We start from the raw sequence: 17,359 nt of genomic DNA, 5'->3' as shown, positions 1-17,359 counted from the left end.
AATAAGTGTAGGTAAAAAATTAAATATAATATAAATTATATAAATAACAAATAAAATATTATTTTGCAGCGTGCAACGTATGGGGCAACGTTCCTCCGCGAAAATGTCGGCCACCGAAAATCGGCGATATTCCAAAGTGAGTAATAATTTTTAATAAAATTAAATAATCTTTAAATATTCGAATTTTCATGTTTTCAGATATAAAAGGAATACAGAAGAGATATCTCGATATACGGGTTTTTAATTTACAAAAATTAATTTAAAATTTGAACTTTACATTTAAATAGAATAAAAATTATTTAATATCCGAAATAATAGGACATGGCTGTTTAAGTTAAAGAAATTTTTGAACGATAGAATATTCGCCTTTTCTCATGATTATCGTATTATTTATTACAAAAAGAATAATGCAATAGCAATTACAAAGAGTAAATTACAATATAAATAAAATATTTTTTTAATTAAGTATTACATTTTATTTGTTTATTTTAAATTGTAGCAAACTTCTCAGAATTAAAAGACAGTACTAGCATCTATCTTCTGCAATGAAACTTGCGATATTTCGATCAAAACTCATCGTGCTGCATCATTATTTTTTACATTCTTGATATCCAGGTATATTTCCTATAATATATCATAACATATAATATAACAAATAATTTTTTTGTTTGTATTTTCATCATTTTTTAGCTTCTTCGATAGAAACAATATGAGATTAAGAAAGCATATATCACGATTCAAAAATATAATATTCAGCTAAACGAAAATTGGGATAATAAATAATATGAATTATATCGATATCCTTATTATAAAATTTTAATATGGATAAGTTATTCTAACTTTAAAACGAGAAGATGTAGAGGTATCTAACTAAAATCAATTTCCGATTCTTCCGGTTGTAAAAAGTGGATTGGAGGATTGAATCGAAGTTCGATAAATTCGTAAAACGAGCTGCGCATTACAGAGATATCTGATTTCCCTCTCATACGTCGACAATTTATTTTCCGTTTAACTGGGATTATGCGGCAGATGATGATCACTGAAAAAGCGTGCAATCCTTATCTGTCACATATATAAAAATTGTGCCAAATCGAAATTGAAACTTTAAATTTATATAAGATTATATATAAGATTTCAATTGAGTTATCATTGGTATAATAATTATTTTTCCGATAATTTTTAATCGATCTTTAAACTTTTTCGATCGAACTTTCAATTCAGTTTAACGTGTAAAGATCGAGGAAAATTTTATTTTTAAATTTTTATTCTAATATTTTCTTACTTAATACGAAACGAAGATATTGTTAAAATTTAATTGCAACACAGAAATCTCAAAATCGGCCTCTCCTTTCATTCAAATCCCGTAGAAACATTCCTTAGTTAATTAATTTAATAATGGATTGTTCGTTGTCAGACGTCTAAAATCTTCATCTTTAGTACTTACAACCAAAAAAAACGAAGCAAGATCATTTATATCATGAAACAAAAAATACTTCTTTCTATTATTTACCATCACCTCCTACTAAATTGATTTATTTTACTTTAAAATTCCAATTTTGTGTTACAGACCAGATCAAGAATCAAATTTATCATATCGTAATTTAATTAACGAAATAAAAATAGCGAGAAATTGTATTCAAACTCGAGATACTTTCCCACATAATGAAATAGAAAACATAAGTTTTACTTACTAGATGAACTCGAGATTCTCTCAAATTAAATACTTCTCAAGTTATCCTATCTCGATTCTTTCGAACTTCGAAAATTCATTCGAAAAAATCGCTCGACGAATTAATAAATAAATTCTTCTTCGCTCAAATTTACACCCAGGAAATCGTGTAATCGGATAAGGGATCCAACGATAAATTTGAGTTCGATCAACAGCGACCTTCGCGACGAAATGAAACAAGAAGGGGGAAAAAAGGAAGGCAAGGAGCCACAGGGCCTAATCTGGTATAATGCATCTCGGCATGCAAATAGATATTTTTAACCTTGTCTCGAAGACGATCGATAGCCACGAAGCCGGCACGAAACTCGTCTAAATAATTGCTCCTCCTCGACGTTGTTGTGGAAATCATTTTTGTTCCTTCACGGCCGCATCAATTGGATTCCGATGTCCCTTTCCTCGCTCTCTTTCCATAATTCCAATATCGGAGTACGAAAGCGTCGTGTTCCTTCTCCCTTCGACTCTTCTGTCGAATCGAATCGTAGCTTATTAATATTCGTGAAAAATCAATTTTCCATTCCTAAAAAGTAAAGTAAAATAAAATTTTTCCAAATTTTTCCAACTTTTCAAGAGTGTTCCGTATCGTAATTAATATTCACATGGAAGTGGAAAAACAATAGTTGGAATTACGCTTTTCTTTGACGCTGCAAAGTGTCGAGAGAATATTCCTTTCGGACAAAGTTTACACCCGGAAGCGTCGAGTTGTAATGACAGCACTTTCATCGTTATTCAACGACTAGCATCGACGAGGCGTGAAACGCGGTGAGAAGGCGTAAAAATCGATGATCGCTCGTAAGCTTTCCCGCGAGATGTTCTACGAATTTCGTAGAAATTCACGTGAAACGTGTTGTTGTTTGAATTATAGTTTACGTTTATTAACACTATGTGTAACACTACGGAGGAATACCTCGAGTTCTCCCGCTTCCAAGAGAAAGATTAGACGAATTATCGTTGATTAATGGTATCTCGCATCGCACGTGCGTCTGAAATTTGTCAAATTCTGGCAAACTCGAAGAAATAATCTTTCCGTATTTACGGTATTTTGAAATAAATTTATCGCAGAGAAAGATGTGAATGGTTAGTTAATGCAAGTTCTAGTAAATCTTTATGGTATATATGGTTATTAACTCGAGGAAAGTCGTGAAAAGATTAATATGATTTGAATACACAAACTTTAATAGATATCTCTATTAGATATTTGAAAACGTGGTGATTGAATTGAACATGTATTAGTAAAAGTTTTTTGAAATATATTATTAAATATTCTAAAAGTGTTTTATAATTTCAAAAAAAGGATATAACAAACAAGCGATGCATTAAGAAATCTATTGAAAATAATAATAGATCTTAGGAAAATTTAATGAATTGTAACCTGTTTCGAGTCAGTGAGCTCGTTGAACGTGGCCTTTCGCTACAACTACGTTGACGAGAAATACGCTATGAATAGCGAAAATTCTTTTCATTATTGTTTCAATTAAACGAAAAATAAAAGAACCGTTTATGCCGGATGAACAGACGCGTTTTTTTACTTCGTTTGACCCAATTTTCATCGTTGCTTTTGTTATCTCGAACAACTATCTTATATTCCATTTCTACTTTCATTTCTTCTTCTTTTTTTTTTTTTTTTTTTTTTTTTTTATTCGTCTGTGTGGCACAGCATTGATGGGAATGGTATCATGTTGGCAATTTACGCTGTACACGATTGTCGAAGGTTAACCTGGATTCAATCGTTTTAATCATAAAACGAAGACCGACCGGATGAGACAAAGAACAAAGAACGGGATACGCCGGAGGTTAACCTCGTCCGCAAGTGTCTTTTTCCTTTTTCCGGTTTCCCTCATTTTCTCTTTGTACGCGTTTTGTTCTTCTATTATCTTGTTTTTTTTTTACTTTTGTCCTCGATCATTTATTTGTGGATCACTGGATTTTTTGGATCCTTAAATTTTTAGTATTTCTCCTCTGGATAAATTTATGATCTTAAACTTTTAGACGTCTAGTTTTATTGTTTGAGATTTATGAGATGTTATGTTTTGTGCGTATTGAGATTATTTTTATATTGCTGGAATCTTTTTCTTTTTTCTATATCTTTCAAATTTATACATTTCCACATCTTTGAATCTTCAATCAATTTGTAAATTCTCACGCTTTCAAATTTTTCCAGTTTTAAATCTTAATTCTTTAAATCCTTTAATTTTTTTTATCTATATACGATCTTTTGTAGATCTTTAAATATTTTCGAAATTTTTAAGTTTCTCGATTTTTCTACATCATTATTTTCCTTTCTTTTGTATTTCTACCAATCCTTTCTTACTCTCAACCTTCTACTCAATATCCATTTTGTCAAATCTGCATTCGCGATTTTTGCAGTTCGGCGAATCGCATTACGTTCGATGGCATCATCAGTTATCTCCGTTCTTTTTCTCTTATGTATAGAATGCTATGAAGAATATATTGAAACATCTTTAAAGAATCGATTCTTTAAGAGATCAAAACAAATTCATGCAAAAATGACCACGCTTATTTATTAAATTGTAATAAACGACCAAAATTTGCATTAGAAGAAGCAAGACTATCGTTTCATTCTATATTTTGTTTTATCTCTTTGGTCACTTAAAATTTTAAGATTAATTCTCAATTTAAAATTCTTTAATCTAAAAATTTTAATCTTGAAAATTCTGAAAATTCCAAACTGCTAAGAAAGTTAATAATTATTTAAAAAAAAAAAAGAAAAAGGAAATTAAATTTATTTTAAAGAAATATCAAGCAAAATCGCACACACGAAGTAAAATTATATAAATAATTATATTAAAATTACAAGTATTACGAACATAAGAAAAAGTTGCAACGATTATTTTAAATGAAGTCATGAAAGCATCGATAAATTGGCACGGTTGCCCCGATAAAATGGTGGAAAAGAAATTTAAACAGTCTTCACGCCTAGCCGCACTTAAGTGAATAATACGATGTTGCTGGATAATTCAATGAAATTTACGAGGCACCGTAAAATTGAACTTGTGTTTGATCAAGATACGCGTCAAGATCGAGGGGAATACATGAAATTTGCATCTTGCGTGACACTCATGCGAATTCCACCGCGATTTCCTTCCTTATGACCACTCGTGCACTTCGTTCAAACTTGTGAATCCGTTTATCGCGGTTTACAATCGTAATGATTAATGATATTTCTATATATAGTTTTATACATGGTTTTAATTTAAAGCGATCTTTAATTATACAAATTGTTGAAAGAATATAAATGTTTTTATTACGTGAATTCCAATGATCGTGTTATTTGCTCGTTTATCAAAAGATTCCTTTCTTCTCTTTTTTTCTTCTTATTAATGGAACCTGGTACTTAATATTACACGAAGATGGAAAATTAATAGTGACAATATGAAAATAAAAGTGTAATAAAAAGTATGTATTATAGTGATTGTAATTGGTAATTTCCTTGTTTTATTTTTAATTGTATATATGTGTATGTGATGATTTATGTGGTATCAAGTACATATTAGAAATAAGAAGAAAGAAGTTTAATATTTTATTAATAGTCAAAAATATGTATATAGATATTACTTCGAAGAAAAAGAAAGGAAAAAGGAAGTGAAATTTATAAGAAATTTATTAATAATCTTTTTAAACGATTTTTCTTGAGATACAATTTTTAAAAAGTTTTTTTATGAATCTTTCTTTTAATTTTCTTTTCAAAAATTATTTTCTATTTTCAGATAATTTTTCCAAAGGCAAAATTTCTTCAGGATATATTCAAAATGATATTTTGAAACAAAATTTTTGAGAAAAAATTCTTAGAAAAAATGTTTAAAATGATTCCTCATAAAATTTTAAATAATTTTTCACGAATATAATATTCTTCAAATGTTTTGAAAATATTATTAGAATAATTTTTACAATGATAAAACAGATGATGATTTAAACATAAATTAATTAAGAACCATACATTAATTTCATTGTTTCTGATTGATCCAATTATAATCAGGTCTATCGCTACTTGTATTATTATTAATAGAAATTTTACTCTAATTTTACTGAAAAGATAAAATTCATTAATCTAGATAATGGTTCGTTCATAATTAGTGAATGAATCGTTCAGAGAAATTTATTAATAATTTCTACATAGTAAAAAAATTAAAAGAAAAACTTTTAAAATATTTTTAATTTTCTTTCATTCTAAGAACTTTAGTAATTTTGATAATATAATTCGATACTTTAATATCATTACTAAAATTAAAAGATCAATGTTGTACATTCAAAGATATAACGATCATTCAATTGTAAAGATTTACAGCTTTTTGTTTTCATAGATTACTTTAAAATAAAGAAATAGAGGTGCAGATAAAAAAAAAATTGCATCCTAGATGCAACACAATAAAAAAGTTTGTATTGTTTCTCGAGTCAAGAATAACAATGTCCAATAAAATTTCACAGACTAGAGATAAACTTGTCATGGTTCGACAAGTCGGTAGATGGAAGCTTTGGAAGCAGTGGCACGTGGCCAAAATAGGGTCAAAGTTGTAAATTGTTCTCTCTCTTTTTCTTCTTTTTTTTTTTTTTTTTTTTTTTTTATTCTGCTGCAAACCTTTTTCACAATTAATGATCGTGTCATACAATTAATTTCTCCATCGTGACTTTAATTTCGAATCTTCCGTGAAACAACTTATAACATCAATGCAACCACTTTAAAGATGGCGATAAATCTTGGATTTATGATTCTTTCGAAGTAAAAGTTTTGAAACTCTTATAACTTTTTATAACTTTTAACTCATTCGTTTCTGGAAGTCGGTTGAATCTTTAAAATAATTAAAGAAGTTAAATTTATATTAATTTATATGAATATTAATTAATTTATAGCTGTCAGCTTTATATAGAAATGCGCATGCTCGAATAGATGCCATGTTGTTTTTAATTATGGCGCGTTTCTTTGAAATTTCCTAAATTCGAAATATTGAATATTTCAGAAGAAATACATCAGAAGAAAATTGATATGAATAGCCATCGGAGAGAAATGATTATTATAGATTATAAAATTTATATAATATATACTTTTATTCATAAATATCTTGAAATATAAAAAAATTATGTAAAAAACGCTTATTCTATGTATTCCGCCTTTGATTTTGCAATAATGCTGATTATTATTATTATTGATTTAGATAAGAATTGTTATAAATATCAAAATTGTTTAACATTCATATCCGTAAAAGGATTTTATCATTGAACTTTAAACTTTAACATATTGATAATTTATTTGTCCATGTTTTATTTATTATTATAAAAAATGATTTTAACGTGTTTAAAAAAATTCCATAAATCCTTTCCAATCTTTAACCACCTTAATGCAGTTCTAAAAGAAACGAAATGTATGTATGCTTTGCGTATTCTACGTATTTTCTTTGGTGAATCAACATTTTCTTTTTCACTAGTCTTTCACGTTTTGTGCAAACATTTTCCAAAAGAAGCCAAATACTCTTAGAAAATTCTAAATCTTTGCTTTATATTCGAATTCTTATTTTTTTTCTATCACAAATTAGATTTTTCTGACATTTCTTAAAGATGATTCGAAAGAAATCTTATATTTCTTGCAAATCTTGTATTCCAATCTATAGGGTTTAGAATCTGGAATAGTTGAAATGGTAGCAGGATCGAATTTGTTGGCAAAATTTCCTCTTTCAACATATTTCGATAAATACTTATTAATATTGTATTTAAAAATAAATGTAATAAAGTTTATCCAAATTAATAATTAAAGTAAAAAAATTATAAAGTCAAAGATATAATTTAGATTAGATAACATTATTTGATCTGCATTTTGTAATTATTCCATAAAATCTATTGAAAATACAAAATATAAAATATGCAAAACTTTAACTTTCCCATTTTTATTACTCATATTTTAAACAATCAATTTATAAACATTCCCAAATAAAAATATAAATTATACGAATTGAAAATTTACAATTCCAAAAATTTCTCTATTATTTTCCTCAAAAAAAAAAATTACCCATATTTCCCACTATCAATCTTGAACAAGAAAACAGTGACCATTCCTAAATTTCTCCTAAACGTTTTAATCTTAATTTCTCATCCATCAGCCTTCCTAAATCTCCTCCTCCGTCCAGATATATAATAACCTTCCCAACGTTCCAGATCCTCGCCCACAGAGATAGAGATCGTCCAACGTATCCCATTCTAACGTGGTAAAAGAACTCGTGTCAATCATGGGCGACCTTCTGAAACGAAGAAAAAGGTCGTTAAGGTTGTTTCATCCACCGTTTCCTTTCCATCGTTACGCAATCTCAAGACGGTCTCGTAGACGAGAGATGCACGGCAGCAATGATCGAGGAACGAAGTGGTGGGACGAGCCACGCGGTCGCTATAGCACGTAGTCGATGAATAACACCACAAGTCTGATTCCGGTGTGGCTGCTCGCCGGAAGCGGTCACTGCGAATCGGTATACTCCGGTTCCAACCTTCGAAATATCCAGAATCTGACTTGAAGAATCATCTTGGAAAGGAATACAACAGTAGTCTCTCTTGCGTACTTGGACAGTCGAAACACTTCACCTGGGAGATTTTTGGACAATTTAAGGATTCTCTTGGAAGGTATTGTGATCGATAGTGATTTTGAAGAATTGTTTTTTTGGAAAGTAATTTCTCTCTTTTTATTTTGGATTAAATTTTGAGGATTTTTAGAAGAGGATTTTATGGGATAATTGGAGGATTTTGACAGTTGGAAGATTATTTTGAGAGATAATTTCCTCTCTCGTGATCTTTGGAGAGTTCTTGGAGGGGTCTTCGAGAAGATAATTTTTGTTGTGAAAGTTCGGAGAGTTTGAAGATTCACTTGGAAAAGAATTTTTGTTTATGCTATCTTTTGACGTTTGGCAAAAGAGGTCTTTCGTGATCCAGGACAGTTGGAAGATTTTCTTGGAAACAAGTATTTTTTGCCATGATATTGAAGAATCATTGCGGAAAAGAATCATTTTTCTTGGGATTTTTGAACAGTTGAAAGATTCTCTTGAAACAGTGCTGCTTTGAGTGGACAATGAAAGAAGAAAACAATATTTTAATTTATTCAAGAAGAAAATTTCGAATCGTCGAAAAAGAGAAAAGATTGAAATAGTGATTATTTAAAAAAAAAATAACAATAGTGATTTAATTTTGATTTCATAGTATTCCAAGAACGAGTTGTTGGTCAGTTTACTGCGACCGATATCGATTCACATTTATCATACAGACATAATTATTGTGCTGTGATTTAAACCAAAACTTTGATGCATAGCCTCAATTTGTTTTCTTGTTTTTTTTTTTTTTTGCTTATTATAAGTTCAAACATGACGAAAGATAAACTTTTGACGAATGATCTTTGATCTATTCTCCTTCAATAATATTTAATAATATTTTCAAACCAGATTTCTGTTTACTTTTAAATCAATAAGCGAATTTGTTTAGCTACGTACTTTGTGTATTTACATATTTTATAGATAACAATTGCAAAAATTGTTACCAAAATAATTATTGATCAACATTCCATTATTGCGATAAAGTTTTAACGTGACGTTGGTCAACTTTGAACCTTCAACCATTCAAGAGTACAATAAACGAGAGAAATTTTATCCTGGAATCATTTCTGTTTTCGGTAAGTATCCATCCTCTTTGAACTTTAACACGATCGCTTAAAAGTCAGATCTAAAAATATACATGTAAATTATATTCTTTTCACATTTATTCACTATCTTTGAAAATCGCTTCCTCGACCATTTTTGCAAAATCGTTTTCGTTACATGTATAAATGTAAATTTGTTTATTTATACGATCAATAACGATGGCGATTTTCACGTGATATCGAGATGTTGAAATTTAATAAACAAGAGATATCGATCTCGTGATCGATAATTATAAACGTAATCAAATAAATATTCTCGAGATTGGGAGAAGAAAAAGAAGAAGGAAAAAAAAAAAAAAAAAAAGAAAAAATTGTATCGTTTAAAATACTCGAAACAGTCGAAAGATAGATGTTAATTTTCAATGATAAAATAAACGGTGCATATATCACTAAATTGATATCGCAATGTTGACGGTTTGTTTAGTTTCCACAGCTGTGTTTAACGCATAACCCGAACGTTTGCACACGTGTTGCCGATATTCGCTACAAACCAATGTAAATTGTACGTGCAATCGATGGTCGGGAATGAACAGGGAGGGAAAAATGAATTATATGCCTAATGGAACGAAAACGAGATAATGGGCAATTACAGCGATATGCGCGTATAAAAATGTATTTATATGACGTTTTTTTTTTTTTGTATTTTTCCGTTTGAAATTGAATTGGAAAAGAAAGGTTATTGTTGTTCATTAAAAAAAAAAAATTCGTCATTGTAGGAAATATATCTGTTGATTAAAATTATTGTATGCATATAATGTGTAAATATTGTGATAAATACATGGAAAGAGCTCGGAGAGAAGTTGAAAATTGCTGCGCCAATCGAAAATACAGATTCATCTCTTGTTTGTACACGTTCTGTTTAATCTACTTACGTACTTGTTTATACGTGATTTGTCGAGGCAAACTTGAAATATTATAGGATCAAAAATTAACAAATTGATTAAATAATGAGTTTATTCAAATTTAATAAATGCTTCTCGATGTTTGAAATTTTAGGATTCTTGAATTTCTCTATTCGAGTTTTCAAGTTTTAAAATATTCCAAATTTATTGAAAATTTTTCAACCAAGCTTTATAATTTTTAATGTTCGATGTTTTTTAATATTTGAGTTTTTAAATTTTAAAGCATGAATATTTAAATTTTAAGATACTTTAAATTTTGAAGAAAAATTTTTCAAAAATTTTCAACAAATTTTAGAATTTTTGAGTTCAAAAACTCAAACTCATTTCTAATTAAAATATAAAATTAAAACTAGATTTATTTATTATTTATTATTTTAAAATTTCTATAATATTTCTATTATCATTATTTATAATACTCCCTATTAGGATTTATACAAACATTTAATATTAAAGTTCTTTTTCCTCTCATGTTCTTATTTTCTTCGAGTTTCAAAATTTTTAAATTTAGAATTTCAAATTAGAATGATTTATCGGTTCTGTATATTATCTCGAAGAAGTTTCATCTTGCTCTTGGAGCTAGTCAAATTTCCATGATCTTTAGGTTGAACGATCCGAAAGAATAGAAAACATCTTTGCACAATAAAATAACACCATCCGTTTATTACCGAATCTTTATTTGGGAGTTCAAATAATACAGAAAGAAAAAACGAGATTACAATATCTCTTGCGATAAATAAATCATGTTTTAATAATTATAAACTAAAGTTAGAATAATATCAGATTTTACTTGAACAAAATGAAATTATATGTTTGACTATTATTTAAAATTTTGTAAAAAAATTTAGATAATTATGCAATTTGATGGTTTCTTCAATTTTACTTTAATTATTTTGCTATTTCTCTTTGAATAACTTTGTTTACTAAAAATTTTTAATTTTTCATTCTATTCTATTTAAATTTATTGATGTCTAACAATACATGATGTATACATAGAAATAATTTCATAAATAGAATATTTATTAGATATTCATTTATCATTTCCATACACATAAAAGAAATAATATTTTACATTATATATATATATATATATAAAACTGAGAAACATAGATAAAAATGATAAATACCGCAAAATTGCAAATTCGTGTTCCATTGTTGAAAAGATTGGTCTTGTTGAAAAGGTATTGCGTTACGAATGGAAGAACACGTTCTTCTGGGATGAAATTTCATGCATAATACATGGAAATGGTGAACGATGATATCACTTTAATCGGTATATCGACGAAACGTTATTGAATCTGTTCGATGTCGGGAACGATGCCACGAGGAAAGACAAACGGTGCAACGCGTAACCAATATGTGTCGACCTATCGATGCTAGTTATCGTATTTCGTAATTTATTACAACACTAATAAATCGATTCACGCCATAATTGAATGGGCCGCTCGCTAATGAATTTGGATTTCTAGAATTTGAACAAAGTTCAAAGTTGATTTATCAAAGATCAAAGGTCATTCTGAAACCTTAGAATTTTTATATTCTCTAAGAATTTTACGATAATAAGAATTGTGATATTCAAATTTACGATTACGATACGATTTTCAAGGGAAAATTCTCGAATTCTAATATTCAGGGATAATAATATTCCAAAATTCTAAATCGATGATTTATGTTAAATATAGAATCTAAGAATGTGGAATAGAAAAATTCTCAGAGCTCCAATTCCAGAATTGTTAATAAGTTTTCAAAATTTCCAAAGAATTTTGGAATTTTAAAAGTCTGAGATCCTTCTAGAATTCGGCAATTTTAAAATATTAAAGAAATATTAAAGATTTCATAGTTTCGGAATTTAAATCAAAGTATTAGAATTCCAAATCAGTTTAAAGATTCTAAAGTTTCGAAATTTAAGCTCTAAGAATTCTAGAATCCGGAAATCCGGAAAACTTCAATATTCTAGAATTTTGAATTGTAAAATATTCCTATAAAGTTTCAAAAAGTTCAATTTTAAAATTCTCAAATTTTATTTCGAATTGTTTCTTCAACTTTTCGTTTAATTTGAATTCATCAGAATTATCGTAGAATATCGGAGAAAATTTTTACAAAATCCCACAAATCGTATAACGCGATTAATTATCGTAATTAATCAATGTATCTAATAATATGTGTCGTCTCTTGGACGATCGATAATTCATTAATGTAAAGTATAATAGAAACAAGGTGCGCGTCCTATTATGGATTTTTTCCTCGTATTATGTCTCGTCATTGGAAACCGGAACAACTAACGATGCTAATTATCATCGACGTCTCCAACTTTGACGCTTCCAATTCAAATAGATGTAAATGACGTCATAGGCAATTGGTATCATGACATCATAGACAATTGGTTCGGACTCGATTACGACTTCATAAAGTTGTCATAAATAGAGAAGGGTGTTTTAACAATGTTGCTGAAAGGAACACGAAAGAAAATTGAAATGAACTAGGCGATGGAAAATTTTACTCGAATTTTAAAGCGAGTTTCACTACTCGTTCTTGATAAGACGCCTCTCGTGAAATTGCGACATTTTATTTCGCTTTATACGTCAACTTTCATGACGTAGAAAATTTACTATTTAATATATCACGTGATACATTTCCATAAAAATAAAATTTATTTTCAACAATCCAAGAATTCTTCCTTTACGAACGTGTTTTCTACCGTGTTTTCTTTCTACGTTTTTATTATTATTATTATTATTATTATTATTATTATTATTATTTCTTTTTTCATGAAATTTATTTTATTAGATTTTTATTATGTGTTATTAGATTTTTTTTTATTGGAAAGAAATGAAATGTTAAATAGAGATTTGTTTCGTCCTTCAAATATCACAATGAGTATTATATTTTGGATATTTTTCGTGTCACGTGTATTTTTTGTAGCTTTCCATATTCGCTCAAATTTTGCAAATATTCAAGTGTGTAAATTATGGTTTACATTAAATTCATAAATATTCGTAATTTAATTACATCAGTAATTAATTAGCGGCAATATTGATTTCTTATATTGATGTAATATTGATATTCTTTCATAATGAGATAATTAGATTTTGTATTGGAGTTTAATGAGTTTCAATAACAATTTAATATCAAATATTATTGTAATTCATTACATGTAAAGAACATTTCTTATGCATGAAAGATAACATAATATAATATGTAAATATAACTCTAGAGGATTTAAGATTTAATTACATACATAATTATACTATGTCTCTATTTTACTTTAATCATTTTTTAGGTATAAATCTTCACATACTATTTACATAATATTCATATATTTTACTACTGAAGTATATTTACTCAAAAATATACAAACTTATTAAAATATTAAATCATAAGATTTTTATATCATAAACAATTTCAAATAAAACATTATTGTTTATGATAAGAATATTATTTTATGAATGACAAAATTTTTAACTCTTGTTCAAACTTAAAAATCTATCTGAAATAGTTGTCAGATAATCAGATATAGTGAGATATATTTTTCAATCGCTGGTATTAAATAAATTTAAACAAAAAGAAAACATAATTATGAAAAATATTTTGTGTGTACAGAATGTTGGTTTTTACACAAACATATCGAATGAGCTCTATTTAATTTCCACGAAACTCAAGCAGCAAACATCGTAACACAAAAATAGTTACAACTTGTGTGTAAAACACGCGAATGGACCGGATATCGTCTCGAGTGGATCCGCGTAATAATTCTAAATCTGGGTTTCGAGTTGAGCGAACGATAAGTGCATAATGAATCGACTTAATGCGTACGATCACTTATTATAGTGGAATGTTTATAGATATTCTGGAACGGATACAACATAAATATAATAATTAACAATTCTTTAATCCTTCAATAAATCCTTCAAAATCCTTTAACAATTATTTTTTGACACTTCTAGTTTCCAAAATTAAAAGTATCTCTTTTTAATTTCCCATTGAAAGAAAATTTCTTTAATTCAAAATTGAAAGGCTTTCAATCATTTTGACATCAATTTCAATTTCAAATAAATTCCTTTCGCTTATCCAATAATAGAAAATTAATCTTAATATCTGTTATTCGGAGCAAAGGTCGATTAAAATGACTCACTCACAATATTAATTTGAATATCGAGAAACGAAGCTCAACAAGAATAAGAAGCTCGATTATCCGAAGGAAGAATAGGAACGTTTCCCAACACGGAAACTCGTACAACACGATAAAGAATAATGTTTATACCGAGTTATACGGAAGTTGGTGTGTAACTTAACGCTCGAAGGGATTCCGCCGTTTAGAACGGTCCAAATAGTTGGAACAGCTGCACACACTTCCACGAGTGGCCGTATATCAAGTTCTTAACAATAGGAGGACAGGAATTCTCCGGGAGGGATGGATAATGGGTTTGGTCGAGCGCGAATTTCCACGATGCGCGATTTTCCAAGGCTGCCATTTGCTAACTGTGACTGATGGCAATTAGTCCTCTTACCATCCTCCGGGCCAGGGCTTAATGCCTGGATGGGAGTCGTTCGTTAAATTTGGCCAACGTGGTTTTCGAGTTTGATTTGCTTTTCCAGTATTGTATCCCGTACCAGGGATCGGTATTTACGCGAATTCGTGCGAAGAGAAGTTTCTCGTTCGCGTTTGAGGGAATTTGTACGCGTACAACTCGTAGTTTTGAAATTTATCGATTGCCATTAATTATCATTGAAATAATACCGAAACTGAAACATCCATTAGCTATTTTCTTTTTGTAAATCCATGGTTGCTCGTGTGAAGGAAATTTGTTACTGATTAGATTCTAAATATTATTCGAATTACAGAGTGTTTCTTATACGAGGAAACCATTTGTTTAATTATTTATGAAACATATCGATCATTTTTAATGATAGAAATTGAGTATATTAGTGATTTTATTATATTTTATTATTTTATTATATTAGTGCTTTTAATAATAATGTATTACAGAGTGTTTCTTATACGAGGAAAGCACTTGTTTAATTATTTATGAAACATATCGATCATTTTTAATGATACTAGAAATTGAGTATCTGGAGTATATTAGTGATTTTATTATATTTTATTATATTATATTAGTGCTTTTAATAATAATAATGTATTACAGAGTGTTTTTTATACAAGAAAATCACTTGTTTATTTATGAAACAATCAATAATCTTTAATGATACTAGAGATTGAGTATCTGGAAAGTGTCTCATATTCGTACACAGTCTGATTATTTAGATTCTAGCTATTACTACCAACTTATTAGTGCTTTTAATAATGTATTACAGAGTGTTTTTTATACAAGAAAATCACTTGTTTATTTATGAAACAATCAATAATCTTTAATGATACTAGAAATTGAGTATCTGGAAAGTGTCTCATATAAAATTTCGTATACAGTCTGATTATTTAGACTCTAACTATTACTACCAAGTTATTAGTGCTTTTAATAATAATGTATCACAGAGTGTTTCTTATACAAGGAAAGCACTTGTTTAATTATTCATGAAATATATCGATAATCTTTAATGATACTAGAAATTGAGTATCTGGAATATATTAATGCTTTTATTATATTTTATTATATTATATTAGTGCTTTTAATAATAATGTATTATAGAGTGTTTTTTATACAAGAAAATCACTTGTTTGTTTATGAAACATATCAATAATCTTTAATGATACTAGAAATTGAGTATCTATAGAGTGTCTCATATAAAATTTCATACACAATCTGATTATTTAGACTCTAGCTATTACTATCAACTTATTAGTGCTTTTAATAATAATGTATTAGAAAGTGTTTTTTATACAAGAAAATCACTTGTTTATTTATGAAACATATCAATAATCTTTAATGATACTAGAAATTGAGTATCTGGAATATATTAGTGCTTTTATTATATTTTATTATATTATATTAGTGCTTTTAATAATAATGTATTATAGAGTGTTTCTTATACAAAAAAATCACTTGTTTAATTATTCATGAAACATATTAATAATCTTTAATGATACTAGAGATTGAGTATCTGGAGAGTGTCTAGTAAATTTTTAAGCAAAGCTTACTTTGAAAATCAAATTAATTTCTTGTAAATATAAATTGTAATATGTAAAGTTGAAGAGAAATAGAAAGAGAACAAGAATTATTGAAATAGAATTAGAGATAGAGAGATGGAAAATGCAGACCTTTCCAAATATGAATTACAAGATACGAATTACAAAACAAATATTTTGAACACAAGAAGATAATCACGAAGGATTATAATCTAATTTAAAAACGAATTAACATTTAGATAAAGAATGTATTAATTTACATTTGTTCATATTACATTTAACATAATCCAATTCTTCTTCTCTAAATTTCAATAGAAACTACCAATAGAATGTTTTGACTCTTTATGGCGATGTATATTGGCGATATAAATTATCGAACAAGCTTAAATGCCATCAAGATCAATATCTTTAACCGGCCCTTTAGATAATAAAATAAAACTTTAAATGGTACTTGATGTAACTATACCGGTTAGCGGCCGTTTGTCAAGCGTAAATGCGGTTTCTCCAGAATCAATTTTCCAATCAGCGTTTTCAGACGTTAAGATTTATGCGTCTCCATAAAACGCGCTTCCCATAGGGGCCGCTTGCGTCAGTGTCTGTTGCGATGTAGAAACTCGATGCTAACGGCCTCGCGTTGAAAATTTACGAGAGTGACATGTCGCGAAACGACGTGTTGCCTTTCTCTAGTTCTAGAGAATTCTCTTTTTTACAAGTCAATGATAATTTTTATGCGCGTAAAAATCCATAGAAGAGTTTGATTTCACGAAACATCTGATCCATTAAATCAATTACGATACGATGATTTCGATATCTTAATCCGTTGATTTTAAACGTCTTTTTTTAATTGATATTCATTAAAAATTTTTGTTATTAAAATTTGTTATTAAAATTCGTTCATGTTCGTTTTTATTGTTTATTATTTCTTAATTGACGATTGCTCGTCTCGCGTTATTTCGACATTAATCAAT

The 17,359-nt window shown here is 28.4% G+C and overlaps 1 protein-coding gene across 4 annotated transcripts in view; it reads left to right on the top strand.

Moving 5' to 3' along the window:
- Nucleotides 1–17,359, top strand: part of LOC122719603 (calcium/calmodulin-dependent protein kinase kinase 2) — an 88,917-nt gene that overhangs the window by 34,934 nt on the left and 36,624 nt on the right. For 3 of the 4 annotated variants that reach the window (XR_006347650.1, XR_006347651.1, XM_043945552.1), the window contains exon 3: nucleotides 70–136. Coding sequence is in view for 1 of the 4 variants with exons in the window: in XM_043945552.1 (XP_043801487.1) it covers nucleotides 70–136 (67 nt within the window). In the remaining 3 variants the exon portion in view is untranslated. Of the gene's footprint in view, nucleotides 1–69; nucleotides 137–8,179; nucleotides 8,348–17,359 lie in introns of those variants that run through there. The other variant, XM_043945553.1, reaches the window with a different exon arrangement.

The sequence above is a fragment of the Apis laboriosa genome, unplaced genomic scaffold, assembly GCF_014066325.1.
Source record: "Apis laboriosa isolate Shangri-la unplaced genomic scaffold, ASM1406632v1 scaffold85_cov150, whole genome shotgun sequence".
Taxonomy (NCBI): domain Eukaryota; kingdom Metazoa; phylum Arthropoda; class Insecta; order Hymenoptera; family Apidae; genus Apis; species Apis laboriosa.
The sequence above is the reverse complement of the archived record's forward strand: the minus strand, read 5'-3'. Positions and strand labels throughout refer to the sequence as shown.